The sequence below is a fragment of the Phoca vitulina genome, unplaced genomic scaffold, assembly GCF_004348235.1.
Source record: "Phoca vitulina isolate PV1807 unplaced genomic scaffold, GSC_HSeal_1.0 scaffold27, whole genome shotgun sequence".
NCBI lineage: Eukaryota > Metazoa > Chordata > Mammalia > Carnivora > Phocidae > Phoca > Phoca vitulina.
In genome coordinates, this window is record NW_022589730.1 from 12,714,661 (window position 1) to 12,737,708 (window position 23,048).

At 40.6% G+C, this 23,048-nt stretch overlaps 1 protein-coding gene across 2 annotated transcripts; it reads right to left on the minus strand.

Moving 5' to 3' along the window:
* Positions 1-621: 621 nt before the first annotated feature.
* On the minus strand, positions 622-22,967 carry SERPINB7 (serpin family B member 7). Of its 2 annotated transcripts, XM_032422920.1 has the most exons (7): positions 22,800-22,967; positions 16,708-16,758; positions 16,020-16,136; positions 9,165-9,282; positions 5,392-5,534; positions 3,683-3,829; positions 622-1,020 (listed from the first exon to the last, which is right to left on the minus strand). In XM_032422920.1, the coding sequence occupies exons 1-7, from the start codon at positions 22,965-22,967 to the stop codon at positions 622-624; spliced, it is 1,143 nt and encodes a 380-aa protein (XP_032278811.1). The 2 variants fall into 2 exon arrangements, with proteins under 2 accessions (XP_032278811.1, XP_032278812.1); XM_032422921.1 differs by lacking the exon at positions 16,708-16,758.
* Between the last annotated feature and the right edge of the window lie 81 nt (positions 22,968-23,048).

Here is a 23,048-nt window from a genome sequence, read left to right on the forward strand (position 1 = left end):
AGGAAAGCCCGAAAGACATGAACTTGAAATTATTAATGAAGTATTTTAGTTGTCCCCCAATCCCAAATCTATATTTTTTTGGCATCTAAATTCAACACTGATTTCAAATCAGATGTGTGAAAGGAAACTCTCTAGTGTCTTCCTAGGTCAGCAGGGAAACGTTATCCTTCATACCTACATTCAGTAGCTAGGCTTCCTTCCAAGCTCATTTCAATGAAACTGGAATAACTGGGATAACTAGAGAGTTTCAGACAAAATCCTAGGGCTGTTTCTACATTGTCATTACCAGCAGTTCCCAGACGTGATGCCCAGCTCCGGGTGCAAGGGGCTATGGGGACAGGGGGGAGGGGAGGGTGGATGATGCGAATGAGTTGAGTTGGGTCAGAAAGGTAATGAACTTAGAAATAGGTGAGGCACACAGTAGTAGAAAGGCCAAAGCAGGGTGAGGACACTCAACCAGGTGTCTGCAAAAGGTCAAGTCTCCAAAATCATCTGCCAACCAATATTAGAAGGAAGTAAACACAAAGGAAACACAATGTGCTTTGATTATGCTCAGATCTATTCTCTTGTGGTGGTTCCTTGATGTGGTACGGACTACTATAATAGGAACCAACTGGATTTTCAAGGGCAAGACACTTTGCCACTAAACAAGATGATGTCATCCTTCCTGATGAAGAAGAGAAAGGGGTGATCAGCTCTGAACAACCTGGACTTGGGGAGCTGCTTTTCGACAATGTTAATTCCTGTGGCAGCAGTGGCCTCTGTGCCCTCCTCGGTGACCTCTATATAGGACTTGTGCATCATTTTGGACACATATAAACGGCCTCCTGAAGCTATACCAGAGAGATCAGCTCTGGATTCTTCAAAGATGTCTTTCAGCCCTAGGGCTCTTAAGTGGTGTTTGATTTCATAATTCTTCTCTATCTTGAACTGAGGAAGAAACACCTCAACATACTGAGAGCTCATTTTTCTTGGACTGGTCCACTCCATTAGATTCTGAAAGGTCATTCTCTTTTCAATCTGTAGGAATATTGAAAAGGCAATTCAATATGCTTAAGAGACAGATAAAACACCAACTACAAAGATAGATGGTTTTTCATAATTATCCTCTCCTGGATATTTGAGTGTAAGTATGTCAATGGGCCCAGAGGAGTCTGAAAATGGGAAGTTACTAACACAAATAGTTCAAGCACTCTTTAACAAATCATGGTTAATTTGCTCTGCTATGACAAGGTGTGACTTACCTGTATTTCAAGGCATTTCTGTTCTCTGCCCGCATATGAATAAATACAGCCAAAGTGGAACAATGGGCAGGTGAAGGAATTAGGGTAGCAGAGAACATGAGAAGGAGAAAGGAGCTCAGTGGTCATTTAAGTCAGCATTTCTTGACCATTTCCCATCATGGAAGACATAGAAAATGGTAATGTTTGCATAGCTTGCTGGAATAACCAATGGAACCGCAGGTGGCCCAAGGCAAGGAGCCCAGAGCTCTAGCCTCCAGAGTTTAGGTGATTAGTACCTTCTAGCACAGTCACCTACACCATCTGGGGGGCTTGGATCCAAATATACCCTCCTACTCAACACATGCAACAACTGAAACTCAAGACATTGTAGGAAATGTGCCAAATTGCATAGCTGGGCACATCAGTTACATAGCTAGGTACCCACAGCTCTCTCCAGCATCACTGCTGTCCCCAATGATTCACAATGGAACTCACCAATTCCTGAATACTGAGAATTGATCAGAGACAATCCAGACTTATACAGGGAAGATTTTTCATGCACATTGTTTACAAATCTTATATGTAGGTATTTGTTCACAAATTCAGTCTCACTGGAATCCTAAAGATAGCTTTTCACAGCTATCCTTATCAAGGACCTAAATTTGTATAATCAAATTTTGTCTAATTTAAATTTTATGTGTGTAAATTATCCAGTTTATGGTTAATCTATAGTAACTTCATTCTGAATTAGAATTTTTTCCTCATTTAACTCACTATAAAGCCAACTTCCCCATTATTTAGTTTCATAGGATTATGTAGGTCTGTAGGATAATGTAGGAATATGCATTTATACTCATCTGATCCAAACACTATTAGGAAGATCTATTACAGAAAAGAAAAACTGAGACAATAAGTATAAAAACAAATCTATCTTTGGGGCGCCTGGTGGCTCAGTCGTTAAGCATCTGCCTTCGGCTCAGGTTGTGATCCCAGGGTCCTGGGATCAAGCCCCACATCGGGCTCCCTGCTCCGCGGGAAGCCTGCTTCTCTCTCTCTCACTCCCCCTACTTGTATTCCCTCTCTCACTGTCTCTCTCTTTCTGTCAAATAAATAAATAAAAATCTTTAAAAAAAAAAAACCAACAAATCTATCTTTTGAGTTATCTGCTGTTTATTTTATATGGGCTACTTTTCTCTGTTATTGTAGATTATTTGAAGTTAAAATAATTGATGTATGCTAAAATCTAACTGTGATAAAGATTATAAAGTGAATGATTGGTTTAATATGAGTATCAATATTTTATATTGTCACTTTAGGTTTAACAACAGCAACTTCATGACATTCCTCTTGCTGTTCATGTCAAAAAAGGTAATTAAAATGAAACTAAATAAAAATCATTATAATGATTCAGTGATTTTGTCCATTTAGAAATTATATTTCCAAAGTTCTAAAATCATGTTTCCAAATCATAGAAAACGGATGGATAGAAGTAATGCCTCTAGGTAGGAGGAGCATTTCTTTATATTCTTTTTACCTTCCACTTATTTCATAAGCAACAGTCATTATTTTACTAATCAAAACACAAAAAAATATTTTAAACTTTAGTTGTAACATTTTAGGGTAGCTGAGATATGTGTACACACACACATATTTGTACATATGTATGTTATCTATCAGACAAATTGATCAAATTCCATGAGCCTCCTTTCCCTGTCCCACGTGACTGCTGTATGGATCAAAAGAGATAACATAAATGCAGCTTAGAGTACACAGCCTGGAACATAGTAGGTGCTCAATGGATGGTGTCTATTATTCCATTTACAGAGAGGGACCTGACATCCAGGCTTTTGGGATTTCAGGTCACAGGCTCAGGAGGCCACATTCACAAGCCTGAAAGGTCAGGATCTGAGATACAGTGATGCTCCCTGGCTTTGCAGGGCTACCATTCTTTGCCCTTGCACTGTGCTGGTCTATTGCCCTGGCCATACCAGTCACAGGGCAGTCCCTAACCTCTGCTTTTCCCAGAGACACAGCAGCTCAGAATGAGACCATACATTTCAATGTGCAAAGGCCCGGGACTCCAGACCCCACAGTATCATTCCTGCCTGAAAATACTTAGTCTGTCCAAATTCCAATAATACATGAAAGACTGTTTTCATGGCCAAGTGCAAAGACCTAAACTCATGCCATTTTCCCTCCAAGGTCGAGGTTTGAGAGGGTTCTAATTTCATAGCTATTCAACTAAAATTATATTAAACTGAAGTAAGTCAATCTCAGTAACTATAATGGTGTCTGGCACAGAGTAGGTACTCCTTAAATATTTGTCAAATAAATGAATAAGGGGGTAAATCTGTAATTCTTATAACCTGAAATCGTAAAGTTGATGCATAAAAACACAATCAATAATATCCTAAAAATCTTCTAATTCTCCTATAGTGAAAGCGGCAGTAGCAACTTACTTGGGACAGGTCATTTTCAGGCAGCATAATGAACATGCTCATGCCACCATGATACTTGAGCTCAAGAACCTGCATGGGTGGGTCTCTAATGACAGAAAAATTGAACTTCCGTTCCTGATGCATCATGGCGACTGCTTTCCCGGGACACTGAAAGTCAAGTCACAAAAAAATTTTTATTAGCCCACCTTATTTCACTTTATAAGAATAGTGCTTCAGTTTTTGTCCAGTTGATCCTGTAGATTTCTCCTGACTTGCTGCCAAGAGTGGTTGCAGTGGTTCATAGCTTAGGGATACAAGCACAGACTTTGAGATTAATTGCCTGAGTTTAAAACTTCCAGCTGTGCAACTTTGGGCAATTTACTTCACTTCCCTGTGCCTCCATTCCTGCAAAGGACTGTTGTAAAGATTATGTGAGCTAACATACCTAGCATTTGGTACATTGCTTTGCACTTAGCATTTTATCTGAAAATGTCTATATGGTAAGTAACGAATAATTATTAAATAGCATTATAACTAAAAATGAATGCTATAGATTTTTTTATTTTTATAATACCTCATTCTTAAATTGTGTGATTTTGATAGTACTGGTCTGTATTTGACTTCTGATGATAGAAGAAAAATCTATAGTATTCATAGCAATATTTATCATTCATTCAGTGATCTTTGATTTCTACCAGCTCTCAGCACTCCTATGTCTAAAACTTCTGATGTGGAAAAATGCAGAAAGAACATTTCAATAAATAAAACTAAGTTTAAAAGTTTAACCTGAGTTTCTCTGTCTCAACACAAAAGGCTGAGTGATTGAAAGAAACTTTAGAAGTCAATTACTGGAATCGCCTCATTTGTGAGGATGGGAAGGTCTACGGTGGTTGAGTTAACTTGCCTAAGACAATGCAGATTGGCACTGAAGCAAGGCAAGAACCCCAACACAGTACTGCTGACTCCAAAGCCTTTGATGTTTCTACTATCCTATAAGATTATTGTGTACAAATTGGTAAAACACACACACACACACACACAAGAATATGTTTTACAAAAGTTGGTTAAGACTGACACTTGGGAATGCATAACTTGACTAAACATAATTTCTTCCTTTGTAAAAGGAAACACATCCTTGCTTTGACTCAGGAAAAATCACTGATATTAAATTACTGGAACTATACACCCCACAGTTAGAATCACAAAAAAATGAAAAGCATACTTTTGTCATATTTTCTTCTTATAGGCATCCAACTAGAATATCTTAAAATGAATTCATACGTTACTGTCTTTCTCAAATTTGAATATATTCTAAGAAATATCAATTTATGGGACACCTCCAGTCGTGTGCCATAACCTGCATTATCAGGAAAATAGGTTGTTTTATAAACAATTCACCATATGGTGCTGGTAAGCAATGGAAGAAATAAGTAAAGAAGTGATGAATCCATCATTTGTCTATGTAAATTCCATAATTTCTGCGAAGGAATACTATGACCAAAAAAAACCACTTCTTTTGTAAGATTTTATTATGCACTTGATTGAGAGAGCACAGTGGGAGAGTAAGAGGGAGAAGCAGACTCCCCGCTGAGCAGAGAGCCTGATGTGGGGCTCAATCCCAGGACCCTGACCCTGAGATCACGACCTGAGCCAAAGGCAGACACTTAACCAACTGAGTCACCCAGGCCCCCTGGCAAAAAAAAAAAAACTTCTTAAAAGGATTTCCATACCTTGGGAGATTTGAAATGGCAATTTACAGTTTCGTTCTTGGTGAAGGCCAACTCCCACTTGCCTTTGAAGTACACAGCATTCACCAGCACCATCACAGCCAAAGAGCTTATGCTACCTGCTTGAAAGACGCTCTTGATTTTGCCTTTTGAAAAATAAATGGAGAAAAAACGTGAAATTTTAATGTAATTTTTTATTTTTATTTTTTTAGATTTATTTATTTATTTACTTGAGAGAGAGAGGGAGAGAGAGCAGGGGGAGGGGCAGAGGCAGAGAGAATCTCAAGCAGAGTCCCCACTGAACATGGACCCCTGTTGCGGGCTCAATCTCACCACCGAGATCACAATCTGAGCCAAAATCAAGAGGTGGACACTTAACCAACTGAGCCACCCAGATGCCCTGTTAATGTAATTTTTAAAAAGACAAGGTGAACATATTTTTCCTTACGACATAATTATAATACAATGATATTAGTAATAACCCATGAGCAATTGCTCCGTCCAGTACTCTCTGAACACTTTATGTGGAATATTTGGTTTAATCCTCACAAAATCTCTGTGAGGTGGGCACTTTCTTGTTGAGGAAGCTGGAGCACAGAGAGATGAAGTAATCTGTACAACATCACACAACAAGTTAGGGCACCAGGATTCTGACCCGGAAAGACAATTCCCAAAGCCCCTTCTTGCTGGTAAGCACCAAACTACCTTTCCTGCCTCGACGAGGCCACAGCACTCCAAATATAATTTAACTCCATTCTGTTGGGCTAATTACTTCCTTCCTTCCACATGAACAAGATTTTTGCCGGATGTCAACCCTATTCTCGATACTTGAATCACACCCATGAAAGAACAGTCCATGCCATCATTGGGCTCACGGCCCAGCACCGGGGAGCAGCTGTCCACACTGGCCCCACAACCATGTGCTGAGTGTGCTGTGGGAGCTCAGATGAGGGGCACCATCTCTGGCTTGGCCCGCTGCTCGAGCTGATGGCAAGGTGGGAGGCAGAGAGAAGCTGCATGTAGCAGAGGCTGTTCACCCAAACACATGGAAGCTTGGAAGAGCACAGTGTATTTGGGGGAACCCTAACTCATTCTGATGTATAGGGAAAGTAGGGTTGGAAAGGTTAGAAGCAGGGGCCGAAAATGAAGAGCCTTGAATGTCTGGTAATAATTTTGGGTTATTCTGAAGGCAATGGAAAATGATTGTTCAGGATTCATTGGAAGATAAGAAAGGACATGGCCATGATGGGTCAGATGTACCTTTTAAAAGTCCTTTTAAAAGGACTTGGTAGTGTGTGGAGGATGGGGAAGGGGTGAAAGGACCTGGGTGGGTTTGTTGGAATGTTGGCAGTATTCTGAGGTGTTCCCTCCAAATGAGCATTGAGAACAAATGCTTATCAAAATAAGAATAATTTTAAGATATATTTGCATGAAGAAAGAAGGAAGAGAAATAAATAATTGGTCCAGATGGAAAAAGGTATTAGCAATCTGATACCCTTAAAAACTACACACTAAATAGAATTCCATTCAGTTATTAGGAAAAGCAATTGCATAGTTCCACTTGGTTTGTGAATAGTACATTTGAAACATGTGGTGGCTAATGGTCAAAATAACCCTCTACTGAGGTAATGATGAATGAACAAACAAAAAGAAAACTGAGACACTGTATTTTTATTCCCAGGACTAGTTGTAGTATGTTGAATGTTTGCAAGTCACGTTTCATACTTTTGAGACAGAATCAGACTCAGCAAATACATGTATATTGTTCAGAGTATAAATCCAGGTCAAGCCTTAAGTAAAGAAATGACTAGGTTTGGAAGCAACTGATCAACAAAATAGCAATGAATACATTTCCTTATTTGTTTTGAACTCAACCAGAACATCTGCTGGAATTCAGTTTTTAGCTATGTGAAAAACACCAAAAAGCAATGTACTTTTTCTGGAAGGTACCACTTTTGCCACATACATTATTTTGCTAAATGAAGAGGGTTTTAAATGAAAGACAAACAATCCATCTTTTAGAAGAAGCAATGATATAAAATATATTTCCCACATAGTAATTTATGAAATGGTCATAATCAAATCAATATTTGTTTCATAGGATTATTTCCCAATCCAGTGAGATAATGTAATAGGTAAGATTTCTGAAAAGTATAAAGCATTCAAATTATTAAGATTACTCAGAACCACATTGTGGACAAATACTAAAGCAATTTTTCTTTATTTTTTTATTTAATAATTTATTTCATGTAACCAATATATCCCAAATATTATCATTCTGCCATATAATAAATATAAAAAACTATTAAGGATATGTTTACATTCTTTATTTCATACTTGGTCTATGGAATTAAATGGTCATGAAAATTGCAAAGTAGTCTGTAAATACGTGGGAGATAGAATGTGAAGAAAAAAAAATACAGACACAGATGTGAACGTAGGCTCCGAACATAACTAGGTCAATTTATTCTTTGTGCATAAAGCCAAGGACTAGAATAGAAAATGGGAAAAGGAAGCAGTGATTTGTTGAGGTGCTAGGATTGTGAGGAATTTTTGCTCCCCATTTTTTAATGTGATTAAAAATCATAACACCAAATTTACCATCTTAACAGGTTAGTTGTATTAACTATACATGCCTTGTTGTATATCACGTCTTCAGAACTTATTTCGTCTCACAAAACTGAAACTCCAAATGCATCGAACAACTCCCTTTCACACACAAACCCCCAACCCCTAGTAACCACCATTCGGTTTTTTTTTAATTGAAGTATAATTAACATACAGTGTTATATTAAGTTTCAGGTATACAATATAATAATCCAACAATTCTATACATTACTTGGTGCTCATCAAGGTAAGTGTACTCTTTATCTCCTTCACCTCTTTCACCCATCCTCCAACCCACCTCCCCTCTGGTAACCACCTGTTTGTTCTCTGTATTTAAAAGTTGGTTTTTTGTGGGCGCCTGGGTGGCTCAGATGGTTAAGCATCTGCCTTTGGCTCAGGTCATGATCCCAGGGTCCTGGGATCGAGCCCCGCATCGGGCTCCTTGCTCAGCGGGGAGCCTGCTTCTCCCTCTGCGTGCCACTCCCCCTGCTTGTGCTCTCTCTCTCTCTCTCTCTGACAAATAAATAAAATCTTTAAAAAAACAAGTTGGTTTTTTGCTTGCCTCTTTTTTTTCTTTGTTTCTTAAATTCCACACATGAATGAAATAATATTTGTCTTTCTCTGACTTATTTCACTTAGCATTATACCCTCTAGGTCTATCCACATTGTTGCAAATGGTAAGATCTCATCCTTTTTATGGCTGAGTAATATTCCTATCTGTCTGTCTGTCTATCTATCTATCTCTCTATCTAGGTATAGAGATATATACCACATCTTCTTTATCCATTAATCTACTGAGGGACATATGGGTTGCTTCCACATCTTGGCCACTGTAAATAATGGTGTAATAGCCACAGGCGTACATATGTATTTTCAAATTAGTGTTTTTTCATTTCCTTTGGATAAATACCCAGTAGTGGAATTACTGGATCATATTGATAATTCTGCTTTTAATTTTTTGAAGAAGCTCCATTATCTTTCCACAGTGGCTGCACCAATTTGCCTTACCACCAACAGTGCATGAGAAATATTCAATAGCAGCAATCATTACTTTGGATTAGGAGGAACTTTTCCTTGCATGTCTTACAAAAGATGTCCAGCTTTAAGGTTGACCATTCTCAGTATTCATATATCACACAAATCTTGTAGAAAAATAGGGTTGCACTCACCATGTGTTTCATTTTCAATCCATTTATGAATTTTATATCTGGTATCTTCTACATCATTTGTGAAGTCAACTCGTTCCACTTTGGCATTGTATAATTTTTCAGCACACTTAATATAGTCCTATAAATATAAATAATTACAGTTCTGTAAGTAATACACAGTTTTTATAGTCACAAGTCACCATCAACTAAGCATATAACAACTCTGTTTTTGAACTTGTCTCTTCATTTTCGCCATATTACTCAAGGACTCATTCCTCACTCAAAGATGAGGAAATATGGCTAGAAATATGAAATATGGCTGGATGGGTTGCTGGAGAACCCAAAACTGAATTTGCACAGCAAGCACACTATTTGAACCTAAGTTTATCTGAAGTGGATTAGGGGAGGCTAACAGGGATTACGGCTAAAGCCCACTCCCTTGGCTTTACCACTGCTTTCTCACCATAAATACTTCAACAGTGTCCTCGCTCATCTCCCTTGCTTGTGTCATCCTCTTCCTACTGAAAGCATTAAGAAGGCTTCCAGGCTACTTCTTGTACTTAAGATAAAGCTCAAGCCCCTGGACCTGGCCTGCATTTGAAAGAAAAAAAAGAAAGAAGTCAAGTTGAAGAAGATGAGCAGAAAAGGCGAGCCCTCCAAGTAGTAGTACCCTCAGAGAAGTAAGAGGATCTTTGCACACTCAGGAGACCAGCAGCAATTTGTGATGACTGAAGCATGTAGTGAAAGGGGGAAATGGAGGACACGAGCCAGGACAAAGGAAGAGCATGAGTGCCTTGTTTCCCTTGACAAGGAGCTTTCATTTTATTTTAGGGAGTGTTATTAAAAGGATTTAAACAGGGGAGTAATATAATTAAATGTGCATTTCATAAAGGGGACTCTGAAATCAGCATAGAAAAGAAAACTGACTGGAAATAGAGGGACTTATTAAAATGTCCTTATAGTTTATCCTGAGGGATATAAAGAGGTCCTGCACTGAGGCACTGGAAGTTTCCAGGGCCATGGGGAGGACAAAACAAACTTTAGAGATACACTAAGAAGGTAGAACTAGCTCTTTCTTACCCTCTAGCCTTCCATTTCCTTCTTGAACAATTCAGACTCAAAGCCATCACGAGGGGCAAATCTAGGTAGGTATACATCTCAGTGTGGGGAGGACCAGTGTGGCAGAGCTGGATGGTAGAGCCCCATCACGGTGAGGAGCAATTCAACACAAAGTATTAGTGGCTGAAGGAGACAAAGAACACATTGCCTTGTCAGGGAAGCCCAGCTCTGGAATTCAAGCGTAGGCAGAATCCAGAGGCATCCCTGAGGAGGGGTGGCCTCATGCAGATGTTAGTGTGAGGTAGGCATCCTTGTGGGGTGTCAAAGCCCAAAAAAGTGAGAGGAACATCTCTGTGGTGGGCAGACCACCATGGGGTGTGGGGGACTAAGTGGAGGGAAGAGGTATACTCATGGAGAGGCAGCCTAGCATGGAGGGGCAGATCTCTCATGGGATGAAGAAGGTGTTTTCACACTGGGAGGGGCAACAGCATCAGTGATGGGAAATGGGTTACATAGAGGGAGATTGGTCAAACAAGTAAATATGTAAGAGTAATGGCAGCCAGGTTTCTCACTATTGCAGAAGGGAGTTAAACACAGAAAGAGAGAAAACAAAACAAAAGAAATTAACCCTGTGGTGTTTGATGGAAACTGTAGATATCAGTAGGAACTCATGGGTTTCACTAGATTTAGGTAAAAAGATGAACATTGATTCAATATATGCATGTATTTTCCTAAAAAGGAACTAAGGCTCCTGGAGAAATGACTGATTCTAGGGCTGAGGCAGGAAAAGAAGATGCGATTGGAACATCTCATGGTGCCAGAAAGAAAGTGCTCAAATGAGGGGGGCATGTCAAACAAATGCAGACGCCAATAGAAGGGATAATTTGAGCATGAAAATAATATGATGGATTATAACCCTTTGGCGAAAACAGGACACCATATTGTTATAAATAAACAATATTACCATAAACAAACAAATATGTTTTATCAAGAATGAGATATTTATACAGCCTGAAAGCAGTTCCTCACAAAATACTTAACAACAAAGGGAAGAAGAGTAACTTCACAACAGAGAAACCCAGCAGACATCCTTGTAATCATGTGACCAAAGATGGCAGGATGAGCAATGGGATAAATCAAAATCCTGCTAGTGTGCCACAGGGATAACGCAACGAAAAATAAACACCCGGATGTTTCCCTCAAATCTGGCGCAAGTGTTAGCTAATGCTATGGTGATAATCCTTGCATAATATATAAGTGTATCAAATCAACATGTTGTACACCTTAAACTTATACTGTATTACATATCCATCATATTTCAGTAAAGCTGGGAGAAAATAGGACTCTAATCATGAAGACACATCAAACAAACCCACACTGAAGGGCATTCTAAAATATAACTGGCCTAAAACTGGACACTGAATAATTATCGAAGTGTCAAGATCATGAAAATCAAGACAGACTATGAAATGTTCCAAACTGAAGGAGACTAAAAGTGAGTCAAGAGAATATAATGCATGCTTCTGAACTAAGTCCTTTGCTATGAGGGATGATGTTGGGCTGATTGGTGAAACTCAAAAGGATCCGAAGATGAGCTGAAGTAATGCACACTGTTAACTTCCTGATCTTGATGGTTGTATCGTGACTATGTAGAAGAATGTCATTGTTTGTAGGAATTACATGGAAGTATCCAAATATGATAAAACATCTCAAATGGTTCAGGGGGAAAGTGTTCTTTCTACAATACTTGGAACTTCTATGTGAGTTTGAAATTATTTCAAAATAACTTTTCTTTGAAAGTAGAAGGAAAATCTATTAGGTCTTCTTCACTGATGGACTGTGAAGCTCCGGGAAAGGGAGATGTCAAAGTTGATCAAAATACCTGGTAGGTCATTCACTGAAAGAGAACCCAGGGGAAAGAGAATGTGTGGGGACAGGAGAGATGGTGTGTTGAAGAACCTGTCGATGCCCACCTGAGGACTGGCAGTAAGTAGGCAGGCAGAGAGATGAGCATGACACTGAGGGTGAGGAATGACTCATCACACAACCACAGAGAGCTGTGGAGGTATGGAGGACAACATCAAGGAACTATAAACTTTCTAAGTAGATCATCTCTCCTTGGGTGAGACAGTAGGCTCAAAGTGGAAGAGGCCGGAGGGTGGAACCCTAAAGAACACCAGTATTTCAGAGATGAATGGAGGAATAAAGATAAACAAAGGAAACTGAAATGAAGGAGAAGGTAGAAAACCAGAAGAACTCAATGCCATAGAAACCATGAGAGGGGAAAGTTTCAGGGAGCCCCAGTAGTGCTGAATACTAAAGAGGCAGGTAAGACCCAAACTGCAAAGTGCCCATAGCTTGGTGACCACTGGAAGCCATTAGTCACCTTGGTAGGAGCAGCTTCAGGAGAGCGTGGAAGGTAGAAGCTAGTTTGCAATAGATGGAGCAGTGAGAGAGGGGGGAAAAGTGGATTCTGCCTATACATATCACTCTTTGAAGAGGCTTGATTTTTCAAGTTTAGACTGTCAGAGTGAGAAACACAGAAATGGGAAGAGAATCACGGGGTAACTTTACAAAAAAAGGAGAGAAAAATGTAGAAGGTATGTATCTAGAGCACATTTATATGTGATGAAGAAGAAGACAGTAGAGTGACAGAAGTTCAGGAAAAATAGTGACGGAGACATCACCAAGAAACTGGGGGCAGGGGAGGGGGTGAGGTGGCAAGAAGAAAAGGAGGAATTATCCATTAAACAAAGTGTTGCCTCTGAAATTGAAGGAAAAAGGGAAAGGGAGCCGGGTGTAAGTTGGGATATGGATCCGCCCTGATGGTCTCTATTTTCTTTGTCAAGTAGAAGACAAGTGGAGATGGGAATTTATTGCTTAAGTAAGAAAAGGCATTATTCTGAGGCAGATGTGCTTTTACCTATAGAAGAGAAGCTGGAACATAAGACTACTCAAGTGCAGTTTTCTTCTCTATACACAATTCGTTCTATGAACTTATATAATGTATTCATCTTTAAGAGACACACTGTTGCTTTGTCACTTGAAAATTCTTCCATTAATTCTAAGAAGATCAAATGGCCTATCCAGAACTAAAATATTCATCCTATGTATATTACAACATGTATTTCCGTTTTAGTATTAAAGTAAGTTCTTATTTAAAAAAGGAGAAGTTTGAAAGTTGAAAGTGCTTGTGCCAAGTATGGAAATTCTATTTTTGAGGTGAACAGGACAAACGGGTGTAAGATTTAGGACTAAGTCCCAGCATTTGGTCTTGGCAGGGTGGAGAGCAATAGGCGTGCAGGCGGGCCCTTCCCCTGGCCAGCCACTCCAGGAGCTGAGAGCAGCAGTTCTGAGGAGCAGAGGGGTGTCACCCTGAGGTCTCGGTCTATCCCAGATGACCCAGACATCCACCCACCCACCCCACCAAAGGCAGAGGCTAACGCCCTGTTACTGTCGGGATTCTGATGACCAGGGGAAGCAGGATGTGCACTGAAGAAAACCCAGAGACATTTCCACTAAATCCCATGGCTTCCAGTCCTCACCTGGGCTCCCACAGCACTGGGCCCTTCTCCTGCTCTAGGACCAGCTAGACAAATCTAAGGCAGCAGAGACCTACAGCTCCTGGCACAGACCTAGTTGAAACTGATGGTGGCAATAAGGGGTTGCTGGGAAATTGAGAGAAGCAGAAGAGCTTTCAGTAACTGGTGTGAGGAACGAGAGAAATCACTGTGCGCGCCCAGCTGACGGCTGGACAGCATGAGGACACCTAGTGGGGCTGGGAGCCCGTGGTGTTGTGGTGGCGACCACACACGCCCAGGCTCGGCACAAGTGCCGCCTAGTGGCCGAAGCACAGCTGCCGAGGGAAGTCATGGGACCGATCTGGGTGGGGTTCTGCTGGGGGAAAGGGAGAGCTGATAAGTTGAGAGACGATGGAGAGAAGGAAAAATTGGAAAAATTGCATAACTCGATGCAGTTGAAGAACAGGTAGAGTGGGGCTGAAATGATGAAAGAACGAGAAGCACGGAATGATGCGGCCACTGACGGGGCAAGTCCAGTCATACATTTCAGGAGTGGAACAGTTCTGGGCGTTGATGAGTTTCAGGGTGTGGCTTGGGCATTGTTACTGTAATGGTACAGGGAGAGAGGGTCAGGAGACTGTAAGGAGGGAAGCTGAGCTCACAGCTGGCTGTCACAGGGACACTGAAGTCACCCTAAATGGTGGCAGAGCTTGGGGCAATATGGACTGACATTCACAGAGGTCTGACCAAGACAGATGGAGCACAGATTCGGGAGGAGGGTGGAGAAGGTATCAGAGATGGTGGCTAGGTCTTCTATATACTTTTTGTAAAGACAATTTATACATTATTATTATCCTCATCAATTCAAATAGACTCATCCATATTCAAATATGAGTAAAAAACTGTTACACAACAAAATGTAGAAAATTTGGAGATGATCTATCTTTGTACTGATCTGACAACTGAAAGTCGACAACAGTTACACTTTTAATCAAAAGTAGTTTTTAGAATAACTAACTGTGTTTGTAAATGTTTGGGAGGAAAAAAATAGCAGTGTCTATTTTCCATGTTGGTGATCAGATCTCACCTTGCCTGTGGTGGGTGCATACGCTGAGCGCCAGATAAAGGAACATGGAAATGTGCTATAATTAGTAACATGATAGGCACACCAACTTCCGGGTTAAAAGGGCTAGCAGTCCCTCAGGGAGTCCACTGTATGTGTGGGAAAAGACACAAAATGTGGAGTTGAACATACAAGGTGGCCCCTGGAAAGCTTGTGTAGGACTCTTTTGGAAAGGTTAAAAAAACAAAGTGGCCTAATGCTTCATACTTGGCAGGCTGCCACAGGGCTTGGGCGCGGTGTCGGAAGGGGCAAAGAATCTGTGTGGGTGACAGAGGAGACAATAATGGTTGGGTGGAACACAGACAGCTGACAAAGATGCAAGTGGAGATTAGTCCAGAGATGTCAGGGAAGCAAAGCTTTATGGTTGTCTGACAAGTGGAGAATTACAAGGGAGAACAAACATGCCCAGAAAATCATGGCCACTGCACCAACCAGCGTCCGGTTGTCACAGCGACAGTGGGCTCTAAAGCACTGGTTGAGCCCAGGAGCATATACGGTGCAGTCTGGGTCTCACTGGTCTTTGGGTGAGCAGGAAGCCATGGTGAATGAACTGATAACACAGACAGTGCACAGGAACATGAAAACTTCACCCGCTGACCTCGAGGGAACCCGTCCCCCGCCTTCTGTTCAGCCTGAGCTGTCCCTCTGCCAGGGGCTGGCCGTATCTGCCTATGTCCCCTACAAGGGGCTCTTCTGTAAGTGGCCTTCACCGCAAAATTACTGTTGGCAGAAGAGATGAAAGGGTGTGGCTGAGAACAGAGAAGGTGAACTCAGCCCTGGGGATCCACAACGATCCCAGGAGACACAAAGCTTAGGGGAAAAGTGGGGAGACTTTTTCCTCTGCTGCCCACGGACAACCCTAAATGAGCAGCCTTCTCCTCCTGCCCCATTACAGCCCCGCACCACTGCCAGAGGACACGGTCTCTTCTGCTTTGGAGCCTCTCAGTCTGGGGACCCTGAATGCGGGGATCACTCAGCTCAAGTAAAGCTGTACTCTAGAAACAGGCAGATGAAATTCTGGAGACATCTGGCAACACAATTAGCAGCTATAAGAAAAACGAATCACCATTGTATCGCTCCGTAGAAAAGATACAAGCCTTTTTGCAGATGATGGATTGAACAAGACTAGGGTCCAGAGTGGAAATAACCTGTGACAGGGGAGGCCACACTTACCCTATGAAGATCAAACACTTTTTCTGCAAAAAGACCATTGGCAATGTGGAGTTCGTAATCCCTATGCGATGTGTTTATATCAGAGAGAACTCTTTTCAGTTGAGACTGAAGTCCTGGCTGTTATTAAAAAGATTTATAAAAATGTATTACAGGACTGCAAATATATTCGCACTCTTATTTACACATGAAATAAAACATGTATATTATACCATAAAAGAACTGGAAAATAATGATGCTAGTAAAAGCAGCAATGCCCCCTCTATTTACAATTTCTTGCCCTTTCTCATAATAGTATCTGTGATCAAAGTTAATTACAAATTTTACTAAAATAATTAACCTTAGAATAAAATTATTAACAGCAGATAATGAATATGCCTCACGTGTATACTAAATAATTCATTTTACCAATGTAAGTTGGCTGTGAATATCAAAGAATAAAAGCAAAACATTTAGTTCCAAACTATCTTGCCAAAATCTGGCCAATGCACAAGTAAAATATCGGTACATTAATAATTAACAAAGAAATTATCAAAAATTGTCCTTGAGATGCCACAAGATGGAAATCTGAGTGAGACATATTCCTTTGCTTTGAAAGGATAGTAAGCATAATTAAATACATCGGTGCGACAGTCATTTCTCTAAATTTAGTCTCACACTCCCTTTCCTTAAAAAAATGTGTTGTCTTTACCTGAGCCTGAGAAGAGTTTCCCCATCTTGAGGCTGGGTTGAAGTGAAGCATCTGCAAACAGGGAGCAAGGAAATCAGTTAGCAGGTCCTGCTCGACAGGAAAGGACCCCACGAAATAAAGGAAGGAAGAGACTTCATTGTTAGTGGTTGTGTTTGTGTGTGTGTTTGGTAGCTCGGGCAGCCATGACAGGTGCAGTCCCACTACTGACTTGGTTAGAACACAGATTATTCACTGGGGAAAGCACCCCAAGCTGGCAGAGTGAATAAATGAGAAATCTTATTTACCCACATGGCAGGCAAGATTAAGGCTAATTATGCAGGCACCAAGACATAAAAGAGAGACGTAGTTACTGAATATCTAGGAAATCCTAAATGTGAAGCTAAATTGGGACTTGAGAGATGTGATTTAAGATCCCGCGATTATTTGAAACAAACAAACAAAAAAAGATCCTACGATTATTTGAAATTAAGTAGTTTTAGGCTTTTCCTTTTCCAGTGTGGCTCTCATAATCCCATTATTCTAATAATTGCTATTCTGCCCAAGCTTTAATTTTCTATTGCACTTTATCCGAATTCCCCCAGGCCCTTATGTCCATGGGATCTGAAATGCAAAATGGCTTCTGTACTAGGAAGTAATAAAGGGTACTACGCATATGATAATCATTTATGCAGCTGTCTGGAGCAAAATGAATGTGCACTGTCAGAGACAGGCAAGATTTTCCGTAGAAAGATGTAGGTTTTCTTTAAGCGGTCTTCTATGGGGGTGCCTGGGTAGCTCGGATGGTTAAGCATCTGCCTTCGACTTGGGTTATGATCCCAGGGTCCTGGGATGGAGACCCAGGTCAGACTCCCTGCTCAGCATGGAGTCTGCTTCTCCCACTCCCTCTGCTGGCCACTCCCCCTGCTTGTGCACTCTCTGTCTTTCTCTCAAATAAATAAATAAAATCTTAAAAAAAGGGGGGTGTCATGTGAGCTGTATCTGAACCATATCCTTGGTGGGAGGTAGAAGTAGGGAGAAGGGGTAAGGGACCACTCTGACACTGGGTAAAGAAATTATGGATGGGAATCTAATTAAGTCAATATTGTTATCAGTGTGTCTGTGGGGGCTTTCAACTTCAAGACTTCAGACCCCTAGTTAATAGCACCATCTTATTGGCTAGGAGGAAATGGAAGAGCTCAGTAAGCTATATGAAAACGTATGAAGGCTGTGAGTGTCATTATTAATCTTAATAGGTCACAGAGAATTGGAACCTACCTCAATTTCTACATCCTCTTAATCTGAAATAATAATTAACATGAGATGGAGTAAGAGATAAGACAAAGACAACAAGGCAAACTTGATATACAAATTAGCAGTCAATTTAAAATTCACTGGTGGGGTCTTTGCAAGACAACATGCTTGGCCCCCTGGATGTCATCCTGAGCCCCGAGCTCGATGCCACAGTGGAGCATGAAAAATGTCAGGCTCCTTTCTCATTTTGCCTTGGCATTGGGTAGACTGGTATTTGGGAATATATGGAGGTACCAGAAACATAAAATATCATGGTACAAATGTCAGGACTCAAAAATGCTAATGTCCTTTCTGAACTAACTCTTGTGGAACTAGGCAATATTAGAAAAAGTATATGAATCCCCAGAAGTCATTCTTGTTAACTTTTTGAAATAGCTTTAACAAGCATAAACATTTAACATCATTCTTTGATCATTTCTAATTTTACTCTATTGTGATAATAATCTGGTTGTCTCTTCTGACATTCCTAATTGGCTTTTAGTAAACTGGACTGGTAAATATTGAGGTGATGCATATATATTTTTATATTTTCAAAAATTCTAAGATACTACACATTCAACAATAAAACTACCATGACTAAAGATGAATAATGATACTAGTAAATATTCAAATGGAATAGGTATTAAATAAAATATCAAAGGGCATATTTATCACAATCCAAAATGCCGGCAGTCCTGTGTTCTCATATCCCCTGACTGACCCTATGTAGGAAAATCAGAATTTCTTTTTATTGTTCACAACTTCTAACATAGTCAGATAATGGCAAACAAGGAAAATCATGGGTCAACACAATGTAAGAAATTTAGGATCTTTGGATTGAAGGTAAAAAAAAAAAGATTATGAATCATTGCATCTCAATGGCCTTCTACCTGTGTATTCACGCCAAATTATAAAACTATTATGTTTTCTCACAGCGTGGTAGAATAAGTAACATATTACAATGATTATTTTTTGAAATATTTTTGGTAAAACCCAACTGTTTTAGAAAATTCAAATTTATATAACTTTTAAATAACACTGTAATATAAAGACATGATTTAAGGTAAAAATTTATACATACTTTATTTCAATGAAATGCTATGTGAGAGAAAACAGAAGAGTAGGTAGCTCAAAGAAAAGAAAAATACATTTTAAAAAGCACTGTATTAGTGTGAGCAGAGGTATTTCTGTCTGTTGCCAAACTCCTCTTTACCAGAAGGATCACCAAATCATTTTCCGTAAGCTGTAAGACAAAATCCAGGAGGTCACTAATTTAGAGGGGAGGGGGGGGAAAAGGTTTCTAGATCTTTGTTTTGCTTGGTTTTGTTTTATATACAAGGGCCTGAAGCTGATTTTTAAGATGTGGAGTTGGGAGACGTAGTTTGGATAAGAACTTTGAACACTTCCTTGTGGCTATCTGTTTCTGGCCAGGAAGATGTGGATATGCATTTCTTGAAATACACATTACATCTCCCAACGGGGAGACCCTGCAAATACACGGGAGGCGATGCTCCCCTCGGTGTGGGAAGCAGTCCTCCCCCTCCCTGGCTGCCGTGATGGGCCTCGAAGCTCTGCTGCAGAGCCACGGGACAATCTCGCAGTGACACCCTCCCTTGAAGGGAAAGGGGGCTTCGATTGCACTATATAGCAGTATCCAGGAATGAACATTGAAGGATGAATTGATGTCTTCTTAATTAAGAGAGTTATTAAGTACTGGATTTGGAAAAAAAAATCTGTTTTTATCGAACAGGATGGAATGAAAGCCTAAACTCAGTATTGCTTATTTAGCCCCCTGAAATAACACAGCCCTATTGAGACAATCCCTGGGCAACAGGAAGGTCAAAGGAGAAAATGTAAGCAACTCAGGGCTGAGCTACGATTCCTTTAAAACAAAAGAGGAGCAACCCGCCCCCCCTTTACCAAATACCACTTTTGCCTGGGGCCTTTGTAGCAAGCAGTGTTCCTGCCCTAGCTCTAGCACCTTATCATTTTGATAAGGACCTTATTTTCTTTTTACCAGCTTATTATTTGAAATGATAATATAGCCTATGTTTGGTGTCTCAAGGCTGTGACATTGTCCAAGTGTTTCAGTCTTAAAAAATAAATAAGGTTTAGTTTTTCCTCCAAAAATAAAATAAAATAAAATAAAAACTATTATATTAAAATAAGAAAGTACAGTAATATTAGAGCTAAATGAAAAAATATGAACCTGAACACAGGACCTTATAAATAAATATACTTTTCTGCACTTTCACTCAAATGGCAAGCAGCTGATACATCACTTTAACTCTACTGAACCTCACACATGCCGATTCTGGATTTCAGTGCTATTACCTAGTAAAGGAACCAGGGTTTCCCTGAGAGTGGGTGACCTGACCTGTCTTGAGCCAAGAAAATTCAGGACAGGCCCAGAACATTGTGTTGTCAGCAAAGATTCAGAGTCATCTGAAAGGATTGTTTAAAAATGACAAGTTTAAAGAGACTTCTACTGGCCCAACTGTGACCATCTGAACATCAAAAACAAGAATGACCACTGGTCCATGGCAATGCTTGAGAGAGACAGAATGATGCCATAAATTACAACTAAATTGATTGAGGCTTGATTTCTCTAAGATATACATACGTGACCCAGAGTGTCAAGTGCTGGGTATTGCAAGGAGAAACTAACTAGGACAGTTTGGGGACTGGAGGGGGAAGGCTAACAATTAATTCCCAAGAAGGTATATGCAGATGACTAAGTATTTGTACAGATGAATTATATGAATGTTTCTGTGTCTACAGTTGCATTTTTTTTTCCTTTTGCCTGTTTCTTATAGGTTATAATAGCAAGAGGTATAAAAAGTAACTCAGCAAAGGCACTGATTCCAGCAGTGACAGACGAAGAGCAGACCCCAGTAAGACAGGCTCTTTGAATCCACTGTGACCCACCTCCCATGAGTTGTTGACCGGGGTCTACCAGGCTGCCGGTGGGGCAAGGAGACCTCAGGAAATTAATCAGGCAATAGCCCGGGAATGTTCCTAACCTGAAATCATGCAATAACGAATGACTGTGTCTTCTGTTGTGTTAAAGGCTTGGGGTTTTGTCATAGGGTGGAGCCTACACATCTTTGTCTATCATATGCCACAGGAACAACTTTTAAGCTATTTGTTAAGTGGATACCACCAAATCAACCCCCATAGTTTATAGGTGAAGATACTGAGGCCCACATGGATGAACTAATTTTCCTAAATCAGAATTTGGATTTGATTTCCTAACTCCCAGACCAGTGTTGTTTCCATGACATCACGTTGCTTTACTTGGTTCTAAAACATTATGTACTTATAATAACGAAGGAATACATTTTTATTAGTTGCTAAGTTTTTCTCCCCCAAAGTCTTTATATTTGTTTATCAAAATACTAACTTTAAAATAACTGAGGCTTTGCAATAATGTACTTTGGGCTGCATTTCAGTTTGGTGGCTTTAAGGCAAACAGTTCTCAACTGTGGGTTGATTCTGCTTCCTGGGGGGTATCTGGCAATATCTGCAGACATTTTTGATTGTCATGACTGGACAGAGGTACAGTAATGGAATCTAGTGGGGAAAAGCCAGGGATGCTGCTCAACTTTCTACAATGCACAGAAAAGCCCCCTCACAACAAAGAACTATCTGGCTCAAAATGTCAGTAGGGCCAAGATTTAGAAACCCTGATTTAGAAGATCACCCTGAGTTTGATTCGTAGTGCTGCCACTTACTAGCTAAGATGGCATGGGAACACACAAGATCAGGGTAAGTGCCTACTCGGTGCTATCGCGAGCGGCCAGTGAGATACGCATAAGGCTCATCCCAGAGCTGGACACTGATGAAGCTGTCAGCAGTTAGTTGCTATCATCTCATTAAAAGTGCCCAATGCTCTGTGGTTGTGAATCACTCCAGCTCTTGGGAAAATGGCATTCTGAGACTCTGTGGTTATTCCCTAGAAACAAATATTCACTGAGCTATCCAGAGTGAGAAACGAATTGTCCTAGCTTAAATTATCAGCACAATCTTCAACAAGTGCTTAGTTGTGAAGCGTTACAATGCAGACAATCTTCCGCTAGCTCTCATTTATGAATAAAATAATGGGGGGATCCAGGGGGCAGAAAGGGATGACAAAGACCTCCACAGGCAGCCTGGACCTGGGATCTCACCTGCTACTGAGCTACTACAGTTCCGTGACTGTGTCACTTCCCTGCACAGCCTGGTTCTCAGGGTAGTAGACAAGGGTGAGTTAAAAAGTAATTTCTACATGTGTTGGTGACAATGTGATAACCATTCAGGTAGGCTGCTATTATCTGGAATGCACTATTATGTCTATTATGTCATTGGTGCCCACGTCACTTGTGTTTAAAGTGGGACTTCATTGGTATCTTGCTCTTCTTTCTCATCTACTTCTACTCAGGCGGTGGTTCCCAAGCTTTAGTGCGCACGTGGAGAGTTTATTAAACCACAGATTGCTGGGTTCCATCCCCATAGGTTTCTAATTAGTACGTCTCAGCTGGGGCCCAAGCATTTGCATTTCTAACAAGTTCTCCAGGTGATGCTGATGCTGCTGGTCTAGGAAACACATTTTGGGAACCACTGTACTAAGGAAAAGAATCAAAGTGGCAGTTCTGAGAATATTCCTTCTGTCTCTCATCCCAAAAACAAGTGCTACAATCAGTGTGTCTTCTTCACACCCAGAGAGGGACTCACTGAGATGTTTTCATTTACATGGGACCATTGCAGTAGAATATGCTCTTGTAGGAAACAATTTGCCCCGATTAATCACAGAAACCATGGGTGGTGGTACAACCAAGACTGACCTTATCAATCTGAGACACACAGTCACCTCGTGCACCCAAACGGAGCAGGGCCAGGGCAGTGAAGATGCTCAGAGAAGAAAAGAACACATTTTCACTCCCTTGATTGTTATCCAACTCTCTGAACAGATTGAAGCAAAACTCTGCATTTGCTGCAGCAAGGGAGGCCATTGTGGAATGGAGTGCCGCCTAGAGGACAAAGAGAAATGGAATGAGTTCCAAGTATGTTTTCGGCACATACGATGGTTTTTA

Coding starts and splice junctions, on each gene's coding strand:
- SERPINB7 (XM_032422920.1), bottom strand. CDS start 22,967: ATGGCCTCCCTTGCTGCAGCAAATGCAGAGTTTTGCTTCAATCTGTTC. Junction 9,283..16,019: donor AAGTGTTTGATCTTCATAGG/GTAAGTGTGGCC, acceptor TTATATTTATAG/GACTATATTAAGTGTGCTGA. Junction 5,535..9,164: donor GATTGAAAATGAAACACATG/GTGAGTGCAACC, acceptor ATTTTTCAAAAG/GCAAAATCAAGAGCGTCTTT.